The following is a 25808-nucleotide window of genomic DNA, read 5'->3' as shown; positions in this document are numbered from 1 at the left end:
ATTCAGCATATCAAAGAGGCCCAAGAATTTAATTTTTGTTAAAATCTAACTAAGTTTAATTTTGGACCCTTTGCACTTTAATTTAGACCAATTTTAAAACTGGACCAAAAATTAAGAATCTACATACACAGTTAGATTTGGCATATCAAAGAACCCCAATTATTCAATTTTTGATGAAATCAAACAATGTTTAATTTTGGACCTCGATTTGGGCCAACTTGAAAACTGGGCCAATAATAAAAAATCTAAGTACATTTTTAGATTCAGCATATCAAAGAACCCAAAGGTTTCAATTTTTGTTAAAATCAAACTAAGTTTAATTTTGGACCCTTTGGACCTTAATGTAGACCAATTTGAAAACGGGACCAAAAATTAAGAATCTACATACACAGTTAGATTCGGCATATTAAAAAACCCAATTATTCAATTTTGATGAAATCAAACAAAATTTAATTTTGGACCCTTTGGGCCCCTTTTCCTTAACTGTTGGGACCAAAACTCCCAAAATCAATACCAACCTTCCTTTAATAGTCATAAACCTTGTGTTTAAATTTCATAGATTTCTATTTACTTATACTAAAGCTATGGTGCGAAAACCAAGAAAAATGCTTATTTGGGTCCCTTTTTGGCCCCTAATTCCTAAACTGTTGGGACCGAAACTCCCAAAATCAATACCAACCTTCCTTTTGTGGTCATAAACATTGTGTTTAAATTTCATTGATTTCTATTTACTTTAACTAAAGTTATTGTGCGAAAACCAAGAATAATGCTTATTTGGGCCCTTTTTTGGCCCCTAATTCCTAAACTGTTGAAACCAAAACTCCCAAAATCAATCCCAACCTTTCTTTTGTGGTCATAAACCTTGTGTCAAAATTTCATAGATTTCAATGAACTTAAACTAAAGTTATAGTGCGAAAACCAAGAAAATGCTTATTTGGGCCCTTTTTGGCCCCTAATTCCTAAAATGTTGGGACCAAAACTCCCAAAATCAATACCAGCCTTCCTTTTATGGTCATAAACCTTGTGTTAAAATTTCATAGATTTCTATTCACTTTTACTAAAGTTAGAGTGCGAAAACTAAAAGTATTCGGACGACGACGACGACGACAACGACGACGACGACGACGCCAACGTGATAGCAATATACGACGAAATTTTTTTCAAAATTTGCGGTCGTATAAAAAGCATTATCCTGTTGTCTAATTATCATTTATATAAACTAGTATCCGGTTTACCAACCCAATATCGAATACAAAAAACGCTAACCGGTTAACTGGACTTTTTTTCAATTTTATAGATTTGATATCGAAATCATTAAATAGTTATGTTTTCTTTTAAAATTGTTGTCATATTAATTGATTTGACAGATCAATTGTCCAGTATATTGATAGCTATTGTTAATCCAAAAATATAGAATTAATTAGACTGGTCTCTCCGCTTGGGGCAAGATCTTAAGGAAACATAACAGTATATTACATGTTTTTTTAACAGTAACTTTAAATCAGTAATACGATTGAATTTTACGATTTACTTCATTATTTCATATTTGTTCCTGAAATATATTGTGTAGACCTACATCTGAATGTGCAATCTCTTTCGTGCAAGGCTTTGTCATTCTTTAAACGAAATGCTAACTAAAAAATTGTGCAATGTAAACCAATGTTAATGTAATCAAAAAGACTTGATAGTACGAGTAACAGGCTTAATCATTTCAAATTGAAACACTCCTCATTATTTTCAGAGACAACAAGAGAAAATGAAAGAATCATCAGTTTCAGACATATTAAAATTCTGCTAGATCAAGACATTTTTTTTTATTTTTCAATTTGAAATTAGTACAAAGGCCATAGTTGATATGGTGTATTTGATTATCAAAAGTCAACCTTCGCCAGGAATTTCACCGACAAGCCTTATAAAACCAAAGGACAAACTTCAATTCATCGTATTATAAAAAACGTAAATGTGTGACTTGGATGGAAGGTTATTACACTGACACTCATACCACATCTTCTTATATCTATGTGTAGGGTACTATAGATAAGGCCTTCAAACATCAACTTAAAACTATCGGTTAACCAGTTAATTGGTCGAATGATTATCCGAGTAACTGGTTTAGCAAAAGTGAATGATTTTACAACACTTATATAAACAAAACAAAGTTTTAGAAATACAGTGAAACATGGCTAAACCGAATCCTGCATGAAAAAACACTATATCAACCAAACATGTTTTTAAGAACTGTCTTATCAAATTGTATGTGTTTTGACCTAATAAAATCGAACATTGGCCAAAACCAAACAAAAGTCCAGAAGAGGTTGGGTTTAAACAGGTTTTACTTTATAACTCTCTTTGTATTAAAATTAAATTTTCAAAATTTTGTTTAATACAAACCATCACTTTCTCTGGAGAAAAAAGAGAATTCCTCTTTGTTTAGAGAAAACAGAGCCCTCTGGTGGAGGAAGCTCTCTGCCTTCTCACATGCTTCCCTGAACTTCCTCCTCATCTCAGGATCATGGATACTACTCTCTCCCTGGTCCTGTAAATTGTAATTCATTGTCTTAACTTTCAATTATGTAACAATTAAGAAAGTTTTGGGAGGAAAAGGTGGGGGTGATCTTAACTTTAATTGGTACAGATAATTCAAGTATTTAGCTTAATATTTTATTGGATAGTATAAATATCTAATTTAGCAGTGAGGGTTAACCATCTATAGATTAAGATGGATAAGAACCTCTAATTTTATCATTGAGACTTAATAACATTCAATTAAAAAATAAGGTATGCATATCTATGTGAGTACTTTTTTCAATCATTATTTTCTTACCACAAGGCCAACCTTAAAAATATGTTTGTTTGCAGTTTTCCGACTGTACCTTCAGACTGAAGGGTCGGTAGGTAGGAAAAATATTTTATTTTATCAGCCAAAATACAGTTTAAACAAGCAGTTACACTAAACCAAGTTTCTTGTGAAGAAAAAAAACATTTTAAAACAACAAACACTGGACATGCTGAAAACCAACATCAAATGAACAGGCATTTTCAGATAAAAAACTTTTTAACCAAAACTGAAACTTTAACATAGTGTCATTATCCAATTTATGACATAAAATATGGTATAATTATTAAATACTGGAACACTTATAAACAAGGAATGTCATTATGACTAGAACTGTTTTAAAGAAATATATTCAGACATGTATGCTTCTTGACTAGAATGTTTTCATGAGTAGAGTATTTTCATCAGAAAAATGTTTATATTATAGATTTATAAGACAATTATTAAAGAGTGTATTTTTAATAAAAAAAAATAACCATTGAATCTTCCTCAATTGAAAACCAGATGCTCCGCAGGGCGTAGCTTTATACGACCGCAGAGGTTGAACCCTGAACGGTTGGGGCAAGTATGGACACAACATTCAAGCTGGATTCCACTCTAAATTTGGATTGTGATTATATAGTTGACACAGCATAGGTTTCTGACACAGAATGAATGTATTCAAATGAACTTAAAATTTTTGTTTTCTCTTAGAGCAATTCACTATGCTGTTGAATATTAATCCTCTCAAAAAAATGTTTGAAGAAATTTTCTTTTTATTTATGAAATTTCAAATGAGAAAAATTGAACCCAATTTTTTATTCACATCCCCCTTTCCCTTATTCCAAAACTAATTTCAATTAAAATATTCTAATGGAGTTTGCAACAATTACTACTCATTTAAATACATCATAAAATATTAAGATGTAAAAAAAACTGCTTGTTATCACTGAATGGTAAAGATTATTTAAATTTACCAGTTGGTAGTAAAAAGTGAATATACATTGTATATTGTATATAACAAAGATTTAAGTTGATTCTGGACAAAGAAAGATAACTCCAATTAAAAAAAATTCTTGCAGATATTTCTTTCTTACTATACTGGACAAAGAAAGATAACTCTTAATTAAAAAAAAATTTGCTATTTCACAATATTGTGAAATTAGATATTTCTTGCCATTGCACAATACTGTGCAATTGAAATGACTTGCTATTGCACAATACTTAATATAATAATTTTAGATCCTGATTTGGACCAACTTGAAAACTGGGCCCATAATCAAAAATCTAAGTACATGTTTAGATTCAGCATATCAAAGAGGCCCAAGAATTTAATTTTTGTTAAAATCAAACTTAGTTTAATTTTGAACCCTTTGCACTTTAATTTAGACCAATTTTAAAACTGGGCCAAAAATAAAGAATCTACATACACAGTTAGATTTGGCATATCAAAGAACCCCAATTATTCAATTTTTGATGAAATCAAACAATGTTTAATTTTGGACCTCGATTTGGGCCAACTTGAAAACTGGGCCAATAATCAAAAATCTAAGTACATTTTTAGATTCAGCATATCAAAGAACCCCAAGGTTTCAATTTTTGTTAAAATCAAACTAAGTTTAATTTTGGACCCTTTGGACCTTAATGTAGACCAATTTGAAAACGGGACCAAAAATTAAGAATCTACATACACAGTTAAGATTCGGCATATTAAAGAACCCCAATTATTCAATTTTTATTCAAAGTTTAATTTTGGACCCTTTGGGCCCCTTTTTCCTTAACTGTTGGGACAAAAACTCCCAAAATCAATACCAACCTTCCTTTTATAGTCATAAACCTTATGTTTAAATTTCATAGATTTCTATTTACTTATACTAACGCTATGGTTCGAAAACCAAGAAAAATGCTTATTTGGGTCCCTTTTTGGCCCCTAATTCCTAAACTGTTGGGACCGAAACTCCCAAAATCAATACCAATCTTCCTTTTGTGGTCATAAACATTGTGTTTAAATTTCATTGATTTCTATTCACTTTAACTAAAGTTATTGTGCGAAAAACTAAGAATAATGCTTATTTGGGCCCTTTTTTGGCCCCTAATTCCTAAACTGTTGAAACCAAAACTCCCAAAATCAATCCCAACCTTTCTTTTGTGGTCATAAACCTTGTGTCAAAATTTCATAGATTTCTATTCACTTAAACTAAAGTTATAGTGCGAAAACCAAGAAAATGCTTATTTGGGCCCTTTTTGGCCCCTAATTCCTAAAATGTTGGGACCAAAACTCCCAAAATCAATACCAGCCTTCCTTTTATGGTCATAAACCTTGTGTTAAAATTTCATAGATTTCTATTCACTTTTACTAAAGTTAGAGTGCGAAAACTAAAAGTATTCGGACGACGACGACGACGCCAACGTGATAGCAATATACGACGAAATTTTTTTCAAAATTTGCGGTCGTATAAAAAGGCAACTTGAAAAAAAAGTATTAAGACATCCGACTGTTTTCATATTTCTAACAATATTTAATTATATGTGATAAGGTTATATTTTTGCCAGGCTTTAATGAAAACCAAAAAAATCTAAAGTTTGGGGTGAAATCCATAGCACCCCATTAAAAGTAAATGGTCTGTACTGAAATGTTTATAATGCATAACAAAAATTGGCAGCATAGCTCCTAAGGACATGTTTAAATTGAATTCACACAGGCCACACAGTTTGGGTATATTTATGTTTGGGTCCTCAATGCTCTTCAACTTTGTATTTGTTTGGCTTTCAAACTATTTTGATCTGAGCGTCACTGATGAGTCTTATGTAGACGAAACGCGCATCTGGCGTATACAATTATAATCCTGGTACTTTTGATAACTATTTACACCATTGGGTCGATGCCACTGCTGGTGGAAGTTTCGTCCCCGAGGGTATCACCAGCCCAGTAGTCAGCACTTCGGTGTTGACATGAATATCAATTATATGGTCATTTTTATAAATTTTCTGTGTACAAAACTTTGAATTTTTCGAAAAACTAAGGATGTTCTTACCCCAGGAGTAGATAACCTTAGCCGTATTTGGCACAACTTTTTGGAATTTTGGGTCCTCAATGCTCTTCAACTTTGTATTTGTTTGGCTTTCAAACTATTTTGATCTGAGCGTCACTGATGAGTCTTATGTAGACGAAACGCGCGTCTGGCGTATACAATTATAATCCTGGCCCCGGCGCCATAAAACTTTTTTTTTGCTGAGTAAAAAAATATTCTCAGAATGAATTATTTTACTCAGCTAAGAATGGGAACTTTTTTATCCGCCATAAAAAAATATTCTCAACGTTGAGAATATTCTCAGCTGAGTATTTTTTTTCTCAGTTGAGAATTTTTTTCTCAGTGATGTAAGGGGTAAAATAGATGTTTGAAAACTAAAAAGTGTACCAAACTTCGCAAAAACGCAGGTTTTATCTCTTTATTAACAATGTAAAACATAAAAAAAAAATCAATGATGGATGAAATGACAAGTAGCATTTTGTACGCATTGGTAAATGGACACCGCACGCTTTGTAAGCATCTGTAAATGGGCAGAAAGTCACAGGATATAAAGTCATAAATAATTTGTGGACAATTGTTTGAAATAAAAGACAAAGATCTCAAAATATTTGAGTTATTTACCCGTATCTTGTTATAAATATATACAACTTTTTAATGAGTTTCATTTTTTTAATTTTTTTTATAAAGATTATGTCTCTGTTAAAACATTACACATTAAGACATAATAATGGTATTCCTTAATTATCATATGTCTCTGATTATACCATAATTTATTCCAAATTATTTCAGTCTGGAAAACTAGACAAAGTTGAAAACTGCATAGATTTGTTAAGCATGTAATATGCGTGGAATGGTCTATTCTAAAATTAAATAAACACCTAGTTTAAAGATAATTTTTACATCCAACAGATTTATATCGGTGCCAACATTTATTTTCATACAACTTCTGTCTAAGATGCACTTTTTAATGATGATGTTTTATTAATAATGGCGAAATCTTCGAAATTTTATCTCCTTGGAATGTAATATGCGTTGACGTTTATGTGAAGGGTGCTTTCTTTCACGTCCGCACTTCTATGGCATGCCAAATAAACATTAAGACGGATCAATAACATACATTATGAATTCAGACGACACATTAGAAGACACAATGTGACATTTTTTAGTTAATTGTTTATAACTTTTTTTCTGAGATCTATAAACAAAAAAAACAAAAAAAAACACAACAAAAAACCAACAAACCGGATATTTTTATAATATGAAAGCAAGTAAATAATTGTAATCAATATTCAAGATACATGTATGTAACTTTTAATATAAATTTGATACAGAATTTAAAGCGATTTAATAACTAATCAAGTAGTCATAAAAATTGCTCAGCAAGCAGCATAATGAGGTGAATATCATATTGCACAGGAAGAGAAATTGAACGTACGACGTCGTGTGAGAAGGCATGACATATATATTGCCCATTTCATTGATTAAAAACACCAAGTGTTCAAACATTCTTTTTCAAAAATAAATACAGTTAAATAGAACAAACTGCAAAACTATCCGCCACAATGATATGTGAGGGTCTTTATGAGGAGTAAGGGGAATTGGGGGTGGTTTTTTTTTTCCTATTTTGTAAGAAATATTTATTCTGTAAAATTCTTCTGTTCTGATCGTGCATATGGGAATTTCCTTCTGTATCATGATTTTCACATGATAGATTTTTCGTCTGTATCTCCCCTGAATCTGTTACTGTACTGCACAAATTAGACATTTATCAATTTCATACCTGTTTAAAACCAAACAGGGGGGGGATTATTTTACATCTTTGTAATAATTTGAATATCTAAGATAATAACAGTAGAAATGGTGACATTAGGTATATTTGATTATACATATATTTGGTTTGTAATTGTAGATATGAGGTACCAATATTGCAATATTATTAAGGTACCTGATGCAGTAGTAAATTGTAAAAAGTAGATATAAGAAAGATTAATCTAAAAAGAAAGAAAAAAACCGACCACATAAACTATACTTTATCCTTGATAGGCCCAACTGTCTAACATAATATCAATTATTGTCTATATCTCAAATACTTTGGAGAATATTAAAATATATTTAACATTTATTTCGTGTGTTAGTGAAGAAAAAAGTTATATGTACCTCTAAAAAGTTCAAATACAATGGTTTCCGTTCTAGAATATCAGTCAAATAGCCCTAACAAAAAAAAATGTTCGCTCAAATATCCGATGCCCTCTAAAATGTGGATAATTTCTTAAAACAAAGGAGCAGTGAAGCTGTTTCACACTAGAATAAAAAAGTATTTCAATCTTTTCTTAAATTCATAGTATCATAGAACTGTATGTACTTTTTTTTGTTTGTTTTAGCAACAGTTTGATTTAATAATTTAAATCAATCAACAAATTATGAACTCTGGAAAAAAGCCTGAAACGTCAATTTTTACAGTTTTTGACAAAATTGAGTAATTATTCTACAAAATATATGAAAAAGACGACGTTAACCAAACAAAAATTTTGGACTTAATAAATATGTGTATGCTCTTTTTGGATACAACTTGGTTTGTGTAGAATAGTGACGTTCTTCAAAATTAAAAAAAAATATTATTAACAATTGTAATTTTATATCAAAAACCCTAAATAGCAACATTTAAGAATTTTTTTTATACTTAAGTATGCTCTTGGCCATACTCAAATATTTAAGAATATTCTTAACTTTGAGTAAAAAAAATCTGAGAATTTTTTTTATGGCGGTGTATTTTGCTGAGAATAAAAAAATTGAGAAAATTCTCAGGCTGAGTAAAAAAACTGTACTCAAATAGTTTTATGGCGCCGGGGCCTGGTACTTTTGATAACTATTTACACCACTGGGTCGATGCCACTGCTGGTGGACGTTTCGTCCCCGAGGGTATCACCAGCCCAGTAGTCAGCACTTCGGTGTTGACATGAATATCAATTATATGGTCATTTTTATAAATTTTCTGTGTACAAAACTTTGAATTTTTCGAAAAACTAAGGATGTTCTTACCCCAGGAGTAGATAACCTTAGCCGTATTTGGCACAACTTTTTGGAATTTTGGGTCCTCAATGCTCTTCAACTTTGTATTTGTTTGGCTTTCAAACTATTTTGATCTGAGCGTCACTGATGAGTCTTATGTAGACGAAACGCGCGTCTGGCGTATACAATTATAATCCTGGTACTTTTGATAACTAATATTGTAAGAAAGAGAATAATTGCAATGAGTGGGGCAGCCCCCCTTATCCTAAAGGAGCATACGCATTGCAATCGAAGATAGATTTATTATAGAGAGAGTATATTTATTTTTCAAGCTAACCATTCATTTTATCTACATCTTTGTGTAGTTAGGGTTGCTTCTGATTGATTTGGCATGATCTATATCCATTAACATTTCAAATGAGCCCTTCCTCCGTACAGGCGTGTTTACAGATATCCATGAAGATTTAAGTCACAAAGGAGTGGTTTCATCTTTGTCGTCTTCACAACGATTTGTAGAAAATATGCCATACTTCAAGCCGCTGTCAAATTATTTAACCACTGAAATTGGTTCCATAAAGTCAGGCTCCACAGATTCTGAACCTGATTTGTTTGAGACAGAATGGTTATCGTGTCAGTTATGAATATCTGCTGCATCATCGTCAATGATATCATCACACATCATTACATGTGCCTGAATCTGTATAAACAGTTTACTAATAAACTTTTTTGTTTGTTATTTGTCTTAAAATTGACACGAGACGACAGCGTAAAGTAACATGTAATTGTTAAATGTGTTACCTTCGTTAAATAAAGAATTTTATTATTATTATTATTACTCCAGTCTCCTCCGTGACTTCATGGATACCTGTAAACAATGTGCTTTATCATTAAATGGTCACATGAACGCTTGACGGGAAGCTAAGAAAAACCGAACTTGAAATGCGTAATCGACCCAGACTTTAAATGATTTCCGGAAAGGACCCAAAGTTCCGGATCGCGTCAATAGAGGTATTAAAAAAAATTTCTTCAAATTTAAAGCAATAAAATTTTCACAGTCGGGAGGATTTTCAAGGGTCGGTCGGTAAACTGCAAACAAACAATATTTTAATTTAAGCCCAAAGTCTCTGATGAAAAACCTTATTTTGCTTTGATGTTCAAAGACAAATATTTCTGAGAACTTACATGTTAACCTTTTACGTATTTTTTTTGTGGCCATACAGCGTAGTACAATAGCAAATTTATTACATATTCTATATGTAAGAAGTTACTTACAATAAACTTTTGTTTCTGTTTATCAATGAATGGAACAACAGTCTTACATCTGTATGTTACTCTCAGTCTAAAAAAGAAAGATCAAATATTTATCTGGAGTTATATAATACATCTTTAAAATTTCAGCCACTTTTTGTGGAGAACTTTATACACTTTCACACAACTTGTTGACTGGATACCACAAAAATGCTTATTTGGGCCCCTTTTTTTGGCCCTTAATTCCTAAACTTTTTTGGACCATAGCCCCCAAAATCAATCCCGACCTTCCTTTTGTGGTTATAAACCTTTAAAATAAAATTTTATTGATTTCTATATACTTATACTAAAGTTATTATCTGCAAACCATCTGTCTTAAAACAACGCTGACAATGATGACAACATGACACCAATATACATTCTTAATTAATATACATAATTTTTATAATTTAGTAGTCGTATAAAAATAGACATAAATGGAAATTTTGTATTAAATAAAATTTGTATTAATAAAACTTAAATTTTAATAAAAATAAAAAGAAATATATTCCCTTGATATTACCTGATGCTGGTGACCAATAAAATAAAATTGAGAATAGAAATGGGGAATGTGTCAAAGAGACAATAACCTGACCAAAGCGCCCAAGAAAGTATTACACAAATGTTCATAATCAATTACAAATACTTCTGTCATAGTTATTTTTAATGGCAATAGGAAGTAGAAACTTAAAAGATCTTTTCATTCTTACTACTACTTCTATGTAAACTATCTCATTAAGCCAGTTAACACTTATAGTTTAAGTACCACTTATTAATTTCAACCACTTTATTTGTTCAATAACCTTACAACATATATTTATAATGTACTTAATAACCAACTAATTACCTATTTGGCATTTTAGTACATCCTTCAATGAAAGTAAGTGACAGCTTATGGATTCTCCGCTTTTTTCTGTAGACACGTCTGACCTGGCAGGAGAAAGAGCATGGATTTCTAGTTTCCACCATATATTAGTAAGAAAACTGCATAAACACAGAATAACAACGAAAAAATAAAAGCAATTAAAACTTATTTATTAAAGTTCTTCTATAAAACAGGACAATGAATATGTATAAGTAGATGTGGTATGATTGCCAATGAGAGTACTCTCAATCTAAGTCACAATTTGTAATGTAAACAGTTATAGGCCAAAATATGGTCTTCAACATGGAGCATTGGCCCACACCTTACCAATGAAGTCTTGGTTATCAGATCTCAGGCTTAAAACATAAACTTAATCAGGGATCATAAATAGCCTTAGAAATGAAGTCTATTACTTAGAAATTTCTTATACCATTCTGATAAATAGGAAATTATGAAATACCATCTTGTTTCTAATACAATAGCAACACATTCATAATATTATCTATAAGAAAAAAAAATCAGATAGCAACACATTTTTGTGGTATAGCATTACATTACCACGATGTTAAAAGGCCCAGGGGAGAACAATAAAATGTTAGAATGACAAATATAAATGAAGTACTTACAAAGGCTGGCCATGCTGGAAATTTCAGCCATATCAACCACACAATGTCCTTCTCAGCTATAGGATATTCTATAGAAACAATATTTATACTTAATGCAATATTATAACATTTATTTAAAGATCTTTTGAAATTAGGCCCACACTTAACAAACAATTTAATAAATAGATCTCATAAACAATTATGAAAATTTACAGTCAGCAAAAAGAATTATCAACTATGGGTCACCATACGTCCTTCAACAATGAGCAAACCCCATACCACATAGACAGTTATAATGTGCATGCATATCATTTTAACATTTACTTTCAAGAGTTGCACACCATGATCATTTTGTTCTCTGGCCATAAGGTGATCACAAATATATATATCAATTTTCAAGAATAAATTTTTCCTTTTGATATTTCATAAATTGAAAACATTTACTTCAACATGTTCAAGCCACTAAGCATTTTTTTGTGTTTTACGCAATTTCAGAGGCCTTGACTTTATCATGGCATTTAGTTTTTATTGGTGAAGTACCCTGAGATAAAGAAACACCAATTTAACATCTATCAGTATAACTAACAACAGTCACTGTAATACAGTGGTCTATTAACTAATTTCAAATCTCAAATGATTTTTTTTATTGTACCGTACTTTGACATGTTGCCAATATTTGCCAAGCTGTGTAATTTTATATGAATAATAATTTTCTCACTTACTTAAACTAAATTAAATAGTGTTAAGCTATATTATGAATGATGCCAATATTATATGAATTCCTAATTTTTACCTATTTTGAAAATTAAGTATTTCATTAGTCTCTTATTTGATTTTTCTTGTATGTGTGCGTTAGTTTGATTAATTTGTAAACTGTTTATTTGTTATATTTCATGGCATTTTATGAGAGTCTCAAGGAAGATAAGTGTTAAAGCTAACAGTGTAACCCTCTTCAAATATAGAACTATAACTTAAGGCCCCTCTTTTAGAGGGAAAAATTTGGTTGATTGTATAGGGAATCACTGAAGCATGACTGAAGCCTTATAAAATGTTTTGGATCCTTCACTGAGATCTATAATCTACTTTTGTAATACATTGTAGTCATGATAGTGGAACGAGTTATTCAGTAAAATGCAAGTCCGGCACATTTTCTATAACTGTAATAGGGGAGTGAGTGAGTCTGCCAGGAAGATCTATAAGTCTAGAGCCTTATAATTACCTATAACTTTAACATGTTAATAGGAGAATGAATCAGTCAGTAAGATGTAAGTCTGGCACACTAACTATAACTGTGATAGGGGAGTGAGTTTGCCAGGAAGATCTATAATCTAGAGCCTTATAATTACCTATAACTTTAACATGTTAATAGGAGAATGAATCAGTCAGTAAGATGTAAGTCTGGCACACTAACTATAACTGTGATAGGGGAGTGAGTCTGCCAGGAAGATCTATAAGTCTAGAGCCTTATAATTACCTATAACTTTAACATGTTAATAGGAGAATGAATCAGTCAGTAAGATGTAAGTCTGGCACACTAACTATAACTGTAATAGGGGAGTGAGTGAGTCTGCCAGGAAGATCTATAAGTCTAGAGCCTTATAATTACCTATAACTTTAACATGTTAATAGGAGAATGAATCAGTCAGTAAGATGTAAGTCTGGCACACTAACTATAACTGTAATAGGGGAGTGAGTGAGTCTGCCAGGAAGATCTATAAATCTAGAGCCTTATAATTACCTATAACTTTAACATGTTAATAGGAGAATGAATCAGTCAGTAAGATGTAAGTCTGGCACACTAACTATAACTGTGATAGGGGAGTGAGTCTGCCAGGAAGATCTATAAGTCTAGAGCCTTATAATTACCTATAACTTTAACATGTTAATAGGAGAATGAATCAGTCAGTAAGATGTAAGTCTGGCACACTAACTATAACTGTGATAGGGGAGTGAGTTTGCCAGGAAGATCTATAATCTAGAGCCTTATAATTACCTATAACTTAAATAGGGGAATGCATCAGTCAGTAAGATGTAAGTCTGGCACCAAACTATAAGACGTATAACTGTGATAGCGGAGTGAGTCTGCCAGAAAGATCTATAAGTCTAGAGCCTTATAACTATGTAAAACTTTAATAGGGGAATGCATCAGTCAGTAAGATATAAGTCTGGCACACTAACTATAACTGTGATAGGGGAGTGAGTCTGCCCGGAAGACCTAGAAGTCTAGAGCCTTATAACTACATATAACTTTAATAGGGGAATGCATCAGTCAGTAAGATGTAAGTCTGGCACCAATCTATAACTGTGATAGGGGAGTGAGTCTGCCAGGAAGACCTATAAGACTACAGCATTATAACTACGTATAACAGTAAACTTTCATAGGGGAATGCATCAGTCAGTAAGATGTAAGTCTGGCACACTAACTATAACTGTAATAGGGGAGTGAATCCTTAAGAAAAATGTGAAACTATGGTTGGGAGTTCAGGAAGAGTATATGAACACTTACCAGCACCAGTTATAGGTGATAGTCCTTCAGGAAGATCTGTTACTATGGGTTGGAGTTCACGAAGAGTATATGAACACTTACCAGCACCAGTTATCGGTGATAGTCCTTCAGGAAGATCTGTAACTATGGGTGGAAGTTACGAAGAGTATATGAACACTTACCAGCACCAGTTAAAGGTGATAGTCCTTCAGGAAGATCTGTAACTATGGGTTGGAGTTCACGAAGAGTATATGAACACTTACCAGCACCAGTTATAGGTGATAGTCCTTCAGGAAGATCGGTTACTATGGGTTGGAGTTCACGAAGAGTATATGAACACTTACCAGCACCATTTATAGGTGATAGTCCTTCAGGAAGATCTGTAACTATGGGTGGAAGTTATGAAGAGTATATGAACACTTACCAGCACCAGTTATAGGTGATAGTCCTTCAGGAAGATCTGTTACTATGGGTTGGAGTTCACGAAGAGTATATGAACACTTACCAGCACCAGTTATAGGTGATAGTCCTTCAGGAAGATCTGTAACTATGGGTGGAAGTTACAAAGAGTATATGAACACTTACCAGCACCAGTTATCGGTGATAGTCCTTCAGGAAGATCTGTAACTATGGGTTGGAGTTCACGAAGAGTATATGAACACTTACCAGCACCAGTTATAGGTGATAGTCCTTCAGGAAGATCGGTTACTATGGGTTGGAGTTCACGAAGAGTATATGAACACTTACCAGCACCAGTTATAGGTGATAGTCCTTCAGGAAGATCGGTTACTATGGGTTGGAGTTCACGAAGAGTATATGAACACTTACCAGCACCATTTATAGGTGATAGTCCTTCAGGAAGATCTGTAACTATGGGTGGAAGTTATGAAGAGTATATGAACACTTACCAGCACCAGTTATAGGTGATAGTCCTTCAGGAAGATCTGTTACTATGGGTTGGAGTTCACGAAGAGTATATGAACACTTACCAGCACCAGTTATAGGTGATAGTCCTTCAGGAAGATCTGTAACTATGGGTGGAAGTTACAAAGAGTATATGAACACTTACCAGCACCAGTTATCGGTGATAGTCCTTCAGGAAGATCTGTAACTATGGGTTGGAGTTCACGAAGAGTATATGAACACTTACCAGCACCAGTTATAGGTGATAGTCCTTCAGGAAGATCGGTTACTATGGGTTGGAGTTCACGAAGAGTATATGAACACTTACCAGCACCAGTTATCGGTGATAGTCCTTCAGGAAGATCTGTAACTATGGGTTGGAGTTCACGAAGAGTATATGAACACTTACCAGCACCAGTTATAGGTGATAGTCATTCAGGAAGATCGGTTACTATGGGTTGGAGTTCACGAAGAGTATATGAACACTTACCAGCACCAGTTATAGGTGATAGTCCTTCAGGAAGATCTGTTACTATGGGTTGGAGTTCACGAAGAGTATATGAACACTTACCAGCACCAGTTATCGGTGATAGTCCTTCAGGAAGATCTGTAACTATGGGTTGGAGTTCACGAAGAGTATATGAACACTTACCAGCACCAGTTATAGGTGATAGTCCTTCAGGAAGATCTGTTACTATGGGTTGGAGTTCACGAAGAGTATATGAACACTTACCAGCACCAGTTATAGGTGATAGTCCTTCAGGAAGATCTGTAACTATGGGTTGGAGTTCATGAAGAGTATATGAACACTTACCAGCACCAGTTATAGGTGATAGTCCTTCAGGAAGATCTGTAACTATGGGTTGGAGTTCACCAAAGAGTATATGAACACTTACCAGCACCAGTTATAGGTGATAGTCCTTCAGGAAGATCTGTAACTAAGGGTTGGAGTTCACGAAGAGTATATGAACACTTACCAGCACCAGTTATCGGTGATAGTCCTTCAGGAAGATCTGTAACTATGGGTGGGAGTTATGAAGAGTATATGAACACTTACCAGCACCAGTTATAGGTGATAGTTCTTCAGGAAGATCTGTAACTATGGGTTGGAGTTCACCAAAGAGTATATGAACACTTACCAGCACCAGTTATAGGTGATAGTCCTTCAGGAAGATCTGTATCAGAGTCTGAACTTGAGTCACATTCCTCTTTATCTAAGTTTGGATCAAATCTAGATGTTGCTCTGTAAAAGAAGATTAAAGATAGACAACAAAATTAGTAAAAAGGGAAGAGAAGAAATATAATGTTCTTAATGAAGCATGTACATGTACTATCTGCCATCTACAATAAAATATAAACTTAATATAAGTAATATAAGTAATAGTTTCTACTGTAAACATGAACTCGTCAGTTAGTGCAATGAAGACACTTTTAAAGATTTAGATTAAAATTGAGAATGGAAATGGGGAATGTGTCAAAGAGACAACAACCCGACCATAGAAAAAACAACAGCAGAAGGTCACTAACAGGTCTTCAATGTAGCGAGAAATTCCCGCACCCGGAGGCGTCTTTCAGCTGGCCCATAAACAAATATATACTAGTTCAGTGATAATGAACGCCATACTAATTTGTTGGTTTATTCTTTACACCTTCGAGGTATTAAAATTATTTCAGTGTTTATTTAAAGTTGAATTTATTTTCTCTTCTGTTTAAAATTGTTGAAACTTCCATTTAAGATTTCTGTGGTAAACTATCTATTCTATAGTTAGGACCATTTTATAATAAATACCCTTTTGTACAAGAATACTTTCTTTATATAAGTGTAGATCTGCTGGTTATAGATTTTTTTATAACTTTCATTATTGTGACGACGCGCTATGAAATTCAGATTAATTTATAAATGAAGTTGTATATAAATTTTTGGTCATAAACACAAATCTTTTAAACAGTTTGACGAGTGCGTCAATGTTACAATAGTCTGTTTACTGTAAGTTACTAAGCTTGGCCTGATTCATCTGTCATTTATGGAAACTAATTCACCACTTTCTGAGACATTCATTTTTATTTTACCATCAGACATGGAGCTACATTTGTAACTAAAGGAAAACTCTCAAATTAAAGAAATTTTACATGACATACTGAAACTTTCTTATAATCAATTAAACAACTGCTTTTCTAAGATATGTGATTTTTCATGGTCAAACTTTTTCATTGTTAACGGACATTTTGAGATTTTTTATTGTAAAAAAATGGTGTTTTTTTTTTTAAAGAAATCAACATTCAAAATTTAGAACTTCATGAACATGTACAGGAAGGTGAATGTACTACTTAAAATTGTACTTCGATTTGTTGCGTCCTTAAAATGTTCTGACCGTCCTAAGATTTAATGTACAGAAATGTTTTGGTAAATTAAATTCAAATCTGAATTGAATGTTTATGACACACAAAAAGAGAAACCAGAATCTATTGATGACCAAACATATGTACACGTTGGGGCGATTTAGAGCTTTTCAGACATGTCAGAAGGAGTGAGATTCCACCCTTGTTCGGTCACTACTCAATTAAGTTTGTCGATAACGTAGCTAATTTTGACGGTAAAGAAACATCAATTCGATCACTTCTCTGTTACGGGCTGTATAAGTGCTCACATTTACATCTCATCACTGTCAAGTCTTAAAGGTGCAGACTATATTAGAAGTCATTCGGTGTGGTACTTTCTGAGAATTACAGCAATTCTAGACAAAGGAAGATAACTCCATTTTTTTTTAAGATGACTTTAACAATGACATCATTTATATATGTGCCTTGAATATCTGAGCATATATTTCATCCTTAAATTTCTGGAAATGTTCAAGGATAGGATGTATAGAATGTTATGATTAAATTAATACACTATATGTATCAAAAAGGTAGTGATAAGCCTTGGAAGATTTAGATTTCAAGTCAGTCCCATAAGGTTTTGATTGCATGCAAACTTTACCTAAAAATTAAATGAGACAAAAATGTAAATGAAGGATGGAAAATGTGATTGCAATGTAGTCCCCACTAATTTGGTGGGAGTATAAGAAGTCAACTATTTCTAGCGGTCGTATGTTCAACCCTTTTTGTGATTTCAAATGAATCAAACCTTTTAATTTGTTTTTTAAATAACCAAAAAACAAACTTCCAAATATCTGTTACAACTTATTATAATACAACCAGTTGAAAATGTAGATGGTGCAAGTATAATGTACCCTAGGAAGCATTCAAATAAATTAAAGCCAAACATAATACTTACAAGAATGACGTACAAGTAGCACTCTGACTAAGGCTTGGTGTAGGCAATTCAAATGAATCCTCCCATTTTAAACATTTAGGCGTCTGTGCATTTTCACTTTTTGTTATGGCATCTGATTTTGGAAGTGACTTAGATTTTGGACGTCCTCTTTTTGGTTTCACATTTTCATTATTCTTCTTCTGGGACAGTTTAGTAAATGTTTTGATGATATTATTTTTTGATTGACTAGTTCCAGTAAAATTCTTTTTAATACTGAGCTTTGGTGTAGAAGTTCTGGACAAATCTGGTGGAAGCTCTGATTTAAGTACTGTCTTCTGCATCACCTTTTTATGCTGCTTTGATTGTTCATTTACATTTTCGTCAAATGTTAATTTACGCTTTTTACAGGAGAAATTTTTCTTCACTTTTATAACATTAGTCTTTGTTTTAGCACCATTTACATTAACACTTTTACTTACAACGTCATTACAATTTTCACTACAATGCAGATTTTCATTGTTAGTAACTCTCACATTTTGGTTTTCCTCACAATCTGGAATAGGTTTGTCCCAGTTAATTCTCTGCTGTAGTTTGGTTGTTTTAAAGGCTTGATAGCAGGACTGATTTGGAATGGATGAATTCTCTGAACTTATTTTATTGTGATTTAAATTTTCGCTGGGAACTACTGGAAGACTTGTTGATAAATTTGTATTAGTCAGTTCACTATTGCTTTCACTAGGTTGATGTTTTGATGGTGACATGACAGACATGTTAGTATTTCCATTGACTGCATTGTTAGCCATTTTCAACGCTTCTGTAAATAATTTCTTCCTTTCTTCATCAGTGATTAAAAGACCTTAATCAGAAATAAAAAGAAAACCTTTGTCATATATGAATACATAATTTTTACTTTAAATAATCTGTAATATTATTTATTTTAAATTAAGGGGTGGGGGGGGGGGGAGAGGGGGTAATTTATGACAGACAAAATACTGCTGGCATACAAGTATTCTTCAATAGAAAAATCTTGCAAGCTTTGACAGCTATTATAACTAAATCAATGCTGAAAACAAATGTGTGTAGTAGATGAATATCAATGTCTATCTAATTCTAAGGAGGAGACTTCCCCCAAAGAGATTTTTTTTTTTTAGAATGATACTGGACCTTAAAAACTGGTATGACATCGAAGATATTATAAATATAAAGTGCCATACCATTACAAAGAAAACAGTACTTCTTGAAGTTCTAAGCAGCTATATTTGAATAATTGAAAAGAATAAGAATTTTGTAAAACATCATCTAAAATTCATTATTCTTCATTTTTCCTATTAAAATGCTTTCCACCTTATCAGAACTCTAAATAATTTAGTGGTAAGATATTTTCAAAGTCATTTTCCAATTAATGTTTTTTTTTAAGGAAAATCAATTATTTTACCATTGTTAAATAATCAAATATTTATAATAACGTAACTATCAGATACCTTTAACTTATACTATCCCTTACTTACACAACAGACAATAGCCACAAAATAAGTTATGCTACAGTACTGATATTAAATCTAAATTTTCTGACAATTTTCCAACAGTGAAATGATCATACCTTTCCGATAAAAACAAACAATACATTGAAACATAGGGGAAAAACATCTGTCACATATTAAAAACTGCTTACAACTCAATATTTTGCTATACACATATATTTCTCTGTATCAATTTTCCATTTTTTTATTTCACCAAATTACACAATCAATATATTACTGAAATTTTGTACAACAATCCATATCTGCGTTAAATCACTGAACATATTAATCAATGATTCAGTTAAACTTATTTTATTGCATTTATATTATAAGCATGATAAGTGCAGAATTCTCAAGGTAATGTGTTTTATTCACAAAAGAAAATCTATTATTTGAACAAATGTTAAATAATCAAATATTATAAAAAAAAAAATCACATTCAATTTCATCTATATCTGAACAATAAAAAGAAGAAACTCACTAATATGATGAACATCCTTTGGTAAATTTAGTCGTATTGTCTTAGTCAACACCTCAACATTAAGGTAGATTTTGTTTTTCAATTATTATTTCTTGATGAAAGGAGACAAATGTTACATAGATCTATATGTGAGGTTAAGTGGGAATTCAATATATATAAAACCAGATGCTCCACAGGGCACAGCTTTATACGACCGCAGAGGTTGAACCCTGAACAGTTGGGGTAAGTATGGACACAACATTCAAGCTGAATACAACTCTGAATTTGGATTGTGATTAAATAGTTGACACAGCATAGGTTTCTGACACAGAATGAATGTGGTCTAATGAACTTAAATTTTTTTTTGCTTTTGAGCAATTCACTTATGCTGTTGAATATTAATCCTTTTTTACCCAACACTCATAAAATTTTGACAAAGTACCGGTATTAACTTTGACCCTTTGACAAAAAAATAAAAATTTCAAAAAAATTGAACCAACCATTTTATCAGAAAAATTACACTGGTTATATAGCAGTTTGACAAACACTAATTTTGATCATTGAGAAGCTTAATAATCCATAAACAATGAAACGCAATTAAAAGTTACAGCTGATTTTACAGAGTTATCTCCACAGGCACTTGTCTCATATTTTTTTTCCCCTATATACCTTATTATAACACAAGGTACTTAACTTGCATTTTAGAAAAATGTTAGGTGGTGACGAAGTTCCGTTATATGCCGCTTTATAGGCTGTCAACCCCACTAAAGCTTGTTATATCGTAAATCTAAATTGATGTATCTATACAATGGTGTATAACATGCCTACATTTGTTGTCGGAGTCATCCGTAGCAATCCTACCAAAGTATGTCAATTGTAATAATTTTGCAATCCGCTGAAGAATTGGCAATAAACGGCCGCAGTAAATGATTTATTATAAAAATCGTTTAAAAAAACCTGTTAGTTTTCGTATGAATAGAACTTATCATACAGTTAGTAAAATTGTATGATATACCGTGAAAAAAATCTAACAAGTGTTGTTTGTGGTATGTCTAATAAGTTACAAATTTTCACATGACGTCAATGTCTTTCAGACTCTCTCTTGACTTTACGTATGAAATGAAACAAGATCAGATAACTCCGAGAATCATTTAGACTTTCCCATAGAATTGACCAATCGAAAACCGAGATATACAAGGAGCATGCCGCGTTTATTGCCAATTCTTCAGCGGATTGCAAAATTATTACGATTGACATACTTTGGTAGGATTGCTTCGGATGATTCCGACAATAAATGTAGGAATGTTATACACCATTGTATAGATAAATCAATTTAGATTTAAGATATAACAAGCTTTAGTGGGGTTGACAGCCTATAAAGCGGCATATAACGGAACTTCGTCACCACCTAACATTTTTCTAAAATGCAAGTAAAGTACCTTGTGTTATAATAAGGTATATAGGGAAAAAAAAATATGAGACAAGTGCCTGTGGTTATCTCCCTGTAGTATTAGGTACTACCTTAATTTCTGAAATCTGAAATGTGAAAAATTGACCCCCCCTCCAAATTTTTTTTCAACACCCCCTTTCCCTCATTCCAAAAACTACTCATTTAAATACATCATAAAATATTGAAATATAAAATGTCATACAGTCATGGTTAAAATAATTATTAATACAGTAACTTCTAAAGAAATAAATCGGAAGTGTGTCCAAAGAGATACAGATGATGCTGCTAGCATATAACGTTATTCAGGGACATAATTTAAGAACTGTAAAAGTGAAGCTGCCAAAAATTGACTTAAACCGAGTTTAGAGGTAATAAGCATTATATACACATTTTGTTTTTTCTACCCTATATACCATGTTGCCTCATATTCTTATTAAGAAAAAATCACATCCCTAATTAAATGAGCATTTAAAAAGTCAGAATGTGAGTACATATGTTCAAAATCTTTTAGGTCATTTTTTAGAAGCAATAAACAAAAGACCTATGTCAATTGGACGTGCTTTGATACTATATCTGCGCTTGAATTTTTACTTGATAACATTTTTGTTTGCTTTGGAGATTCCGTATATCGTCAAGTTATTAGAATTCCAATGGGGACTAACTGTGCACCACTTATTGCGTTCCTGTTTTTGTATTGTTATGAGTTACAATTTATGACTAAAATTAGCCAAGACCCATTGAAACAACATTTGATATAAAAATTTAACAATACTTTTAGATATTTGGATGATATATTGGCTCTCAATAATAACGACTTCAGTATGTATAATAAAGAAATTTATCCTGTTGAACTTACTTTAAATAAAGCTAATACTAACAATGACCACTGCCCTTTCCTGGATCTTGATATATATATCATTTATGGGAAGCTTAATACAAGAATTTATGATAAAAGAGATGATTTTTCATTTCCTATCGTTAATTATTCATTTTTAGATGGTGACGTTCCCTTGTCACCATCTTATGGTGTTTATATGTCTCAACTTGTACGATTCTGCGGAACGTGTATGTAACAACTTAGGTTTAGGGAGAGAAATTTATGAAACTGAAAAATTATTTCACCGGGGTATTCGATATCACAAACAAGTCAAAACTACTAAATTTTATCATCAGTTTAAAGAAATAATTTATATTTTGTTATAGATTTAAATTTATGGTTCACCTGAACCCAAGAAATCAACAAAAATTGGTATCAAACGAACTGTAAATTCATTCTTTTTCAAGCACTGCTAGTTAACTATTAGTCCCTCAGGATATTATCAGTTCAATAGTGCTTCCATACTGACATAATTTATAACATATAATTTCTTTTAATTCTCTGTTAAAAAATAAAGAAAGTATTAGAAGAACCTAAGATTTTAACTTCCTGGGTGAAAGTTGACAATAATAAATTTGCCTATTAAAATTCTTTTTAGTTCTTTTTGATCATACAGTTCGTCATATATTCTGGTATTTTGTCATTATTGGCTTTAAAACTATCAGGTTCTAGTTTTCCTGATAAAAGTTAATAGGAAATTTAAAAAGTGCAGCGATCGAAATAAGCACTGGTCTGAGACCAGTAGAATTTACGTCAGACCAGTAGATTTTGTTACCTGTTGCAGGTCTGACAAACCATTAGAAATTGTTGATAAAAATCACTGATTGCATCACAATTTCAGTTCATAAACAACAAAATCAAATACCTGCGAAACAAATTCCACTGTACAGGGATGTTATTATTTATATTAGTGCTTGTCAAATGAATGTAATTTATTTAGGACCAGAAGATTTGGTGCCGGACCTGTAGGTTTACGGTTCATGGGTCCAGCTGGCAAGTACACAAAAAAGCCTAAATTTCGACCCCTTGAATGTGTCTTTTTTGAATTTTTCAAATTTCTAAGGATTTTCTACCCAAGAAGTAGATTACCGAAGCTGTATTTGGCGAAACCTCTCTGAAATTAGGGCCCTCAATGCTCTTCAGTATCAAGCTTTATGTGGTTTTTTTTACTTTTTGGATTTGAGCATTCCTGATTACTTTTTTTAAACAGAATACACATTTGGGGTACAAATTTTAAGCCCTGCATCTATGATGAGTTTATTTTTATCTGTATATTAGACCACAAGTCTGACATACCTCAAACTGATGAGGACAATGTTAACTTAATTACAACTCAAACATAAACATCTATTTTTTCAGGATACATGTACATAAAGTCTTTAATTTTTCTGAATAAAACATTTTGACATTTCCTGCTTTACAATTTCTGTTTCTAACATTTTTAGAAAGACTGTTACATGTACTTTTAATCAACTTCTTGATTATTTTCTAAATCTCCTATTACATGTTGTTTAAAAGTATCCAATCAGAATGAGGAAAACTGTTGCTGTCTCATATTCTTTTTCCTTGAAACTAATTCATACAAGTTATGGGCAATCTTATTGGTTTATACTGTATTCTATTGTCTGTATTGTATTCAACTTTTCCGTGTTTACTCACTTTCAAAATAAAATTAGCATGCATTAAAATTATCCGTTCTCCTACATTGTCCTACATTTAAATTTAATATAATGCATACTAATTTTCAATAAAAAATCTCTGCTTAATTAACACTTTACCTGTGTGTGAGGTATAAACTTGCTATGAAAACCTACTGGTATACCAAATATTACCAATAAAGAACTTATAATTACCTTTTGAAATGAAGCTATCTTTTTCAATGCATTCAAATCTTTTCATTTTGGATGGATTTTTAACTTCTTCTCTGCAATAACAAAATGCATTTTTTTTTTAAGTATTCTGCACAAATGTATTTGAATTAATATTCTAAAAAGATTCTGACTCCCTTTGTTTAGGTTTGATTATGTAATGATCTATCTGATACAAAACCCAATGCTCCGCAGGGCCCAGCTTTATACGATCGCAGAGGTTGAACCCTGAACAGTTGGGGCAAGTATGGACACAACATTCAAGCTGGATTCAGCTCTAAATTTGGATTGTGATTAAATAGTTGACACAGCATAGGTTTCTGACATAGAATGAATGTGGTCTAATGAACTTAAAATTTTCTTTTTGCCTTTGAGCAATTCACTCTGCTGTTGAATATTAATCCTCTCAAAAAATGTTTGAAGAAATTTTCTTTTTATTTATGAAATCTGAAATGAGAAAAATTCCCCCAACCCCCCAATTTTTTTTTTTCACATCCTCCTGTCCCTTATTCCAAAACTGATCTCAATTCAAATTAACTACTCATAAAATATCAAAATGCAAAACAAGTGCTTGTTATCACTGGAATGGTAAAAATTGTTTTAGTTTATTAGTTGGTAGTAAAAGTGAATATACATTTATATATTGTATGAAACAACGATTTAAGTGGATTCAACTACTATTCTGGACAAAGAAAGATAACTCCAATTGAAAATTTCTTGCTATTGCGCAAAATTGTGCAATTAGATATTTCTTGCTTTTGCACAATACTTTCGAATTGAAAATTTCTTGCTATTGCACAATACTTAATATAATAATTTTTGATCCTGATTTGGACCAACTTGAAAACTTGGCCCATAATCAAAAATCTCAGTACATTTTTAAATTCTGCATATCAAAGAAGCCTAAGAATTCAATTTTTGTTAAAATCAAACTTAGTTTAATTTTGGACCCTCTGGACCTTAATGTAGACCAATTCAAAAACGGAACCAAAAATTAAGAATCTACATACACAGTTAGATTTGGCATATCAAAGAACCCCAATTATTCAATTTTTGATGAAATCAAACAAAGGTTAATTTTGGACCCTAATTCCTAACCAGTTAGAACCAAAACTCCCAAAATCAATCCTAACCTGCCTTTTGTGGTCATAAACCTTGTGTCAAAATTTCATAGATTTCTATTTACTTAAACTAAAGTTATAGTGCGAAAACCAAGAAAATGCTTATTTGGGCCCTTTTTGGCCCCTAATTCCTAAACTGTTGGGACCAAAACTTAAAAAATCAATCCCAACCTTCCTTTTATGGTCATAAGCCTTGTGTTTAAATTTCATAAGATTTCTATTTACTTAAACTAAAGTTATAGTGCGAAAAACCAA

At 32.1% G+C, this 25808-nt stretch overlaps 1 protein-coding gene across 2 annotated transcripts in view; it reads right to left on the bottom strand.

Annotated features, from left to right (window-relative positions):
- Positions 1-25808, bottom strand: part of LOC134715500 (uncharacterized) — a 60498-nt gene that overhangs the window by 16657 nt on the left and 18033 nt on the right. For both annotated transcript variants that reach the window (XM_063577704.1, XM_063577703.1), the window contains exons 4-10: positions 24418-24488; positions 18279-19113; positions 16141-16244; positions 11635-11702; positions 10991-11073; positions 10129-10195; positions 2392-2536 (exon numbers count right to left, since the gene is read on the bottom strand). In XM_063577704.1, coding sequence (XP_063433774.1) covers positions 2392-2536; positions 10129-10195; positions 10991-11073; positions 11635-11702; positions 16141-16244; positions 18279-19113; positions 24418-24488 — 1373 coding nt within the window. The remainder of the gene's footprint in view (positions 1-2391; positions 2537-10128; positions 10196-10990; positions 11074-11634; positions 11703-16140; positions 16245-18278; positions 19114-24417; positions 24489-25808) is intronic.

The sequence above is a fragment of the Mytilus trossulus genome, chromosome 4 (genome assembly GCF_036588685.1).
Source record: "Mytilus trossulus isolate FHL-02 chromosome 4, PNRI_Mtr1.1.1.hap1, whole genome shotgun sequence".
Taxonomy (NCBI): domain Eukaryota; kingdom Metazoa; phylum Mollusca; class Bivalvia; order Mytilida; family Mytilidae; genus Mytilus; species Mytilus trossulus.
The sequence above is the reverse complement of the archived record's forward strand: the minus strand, read 5'-3'. Positions and strand labels throughout refer to the sequence as shown.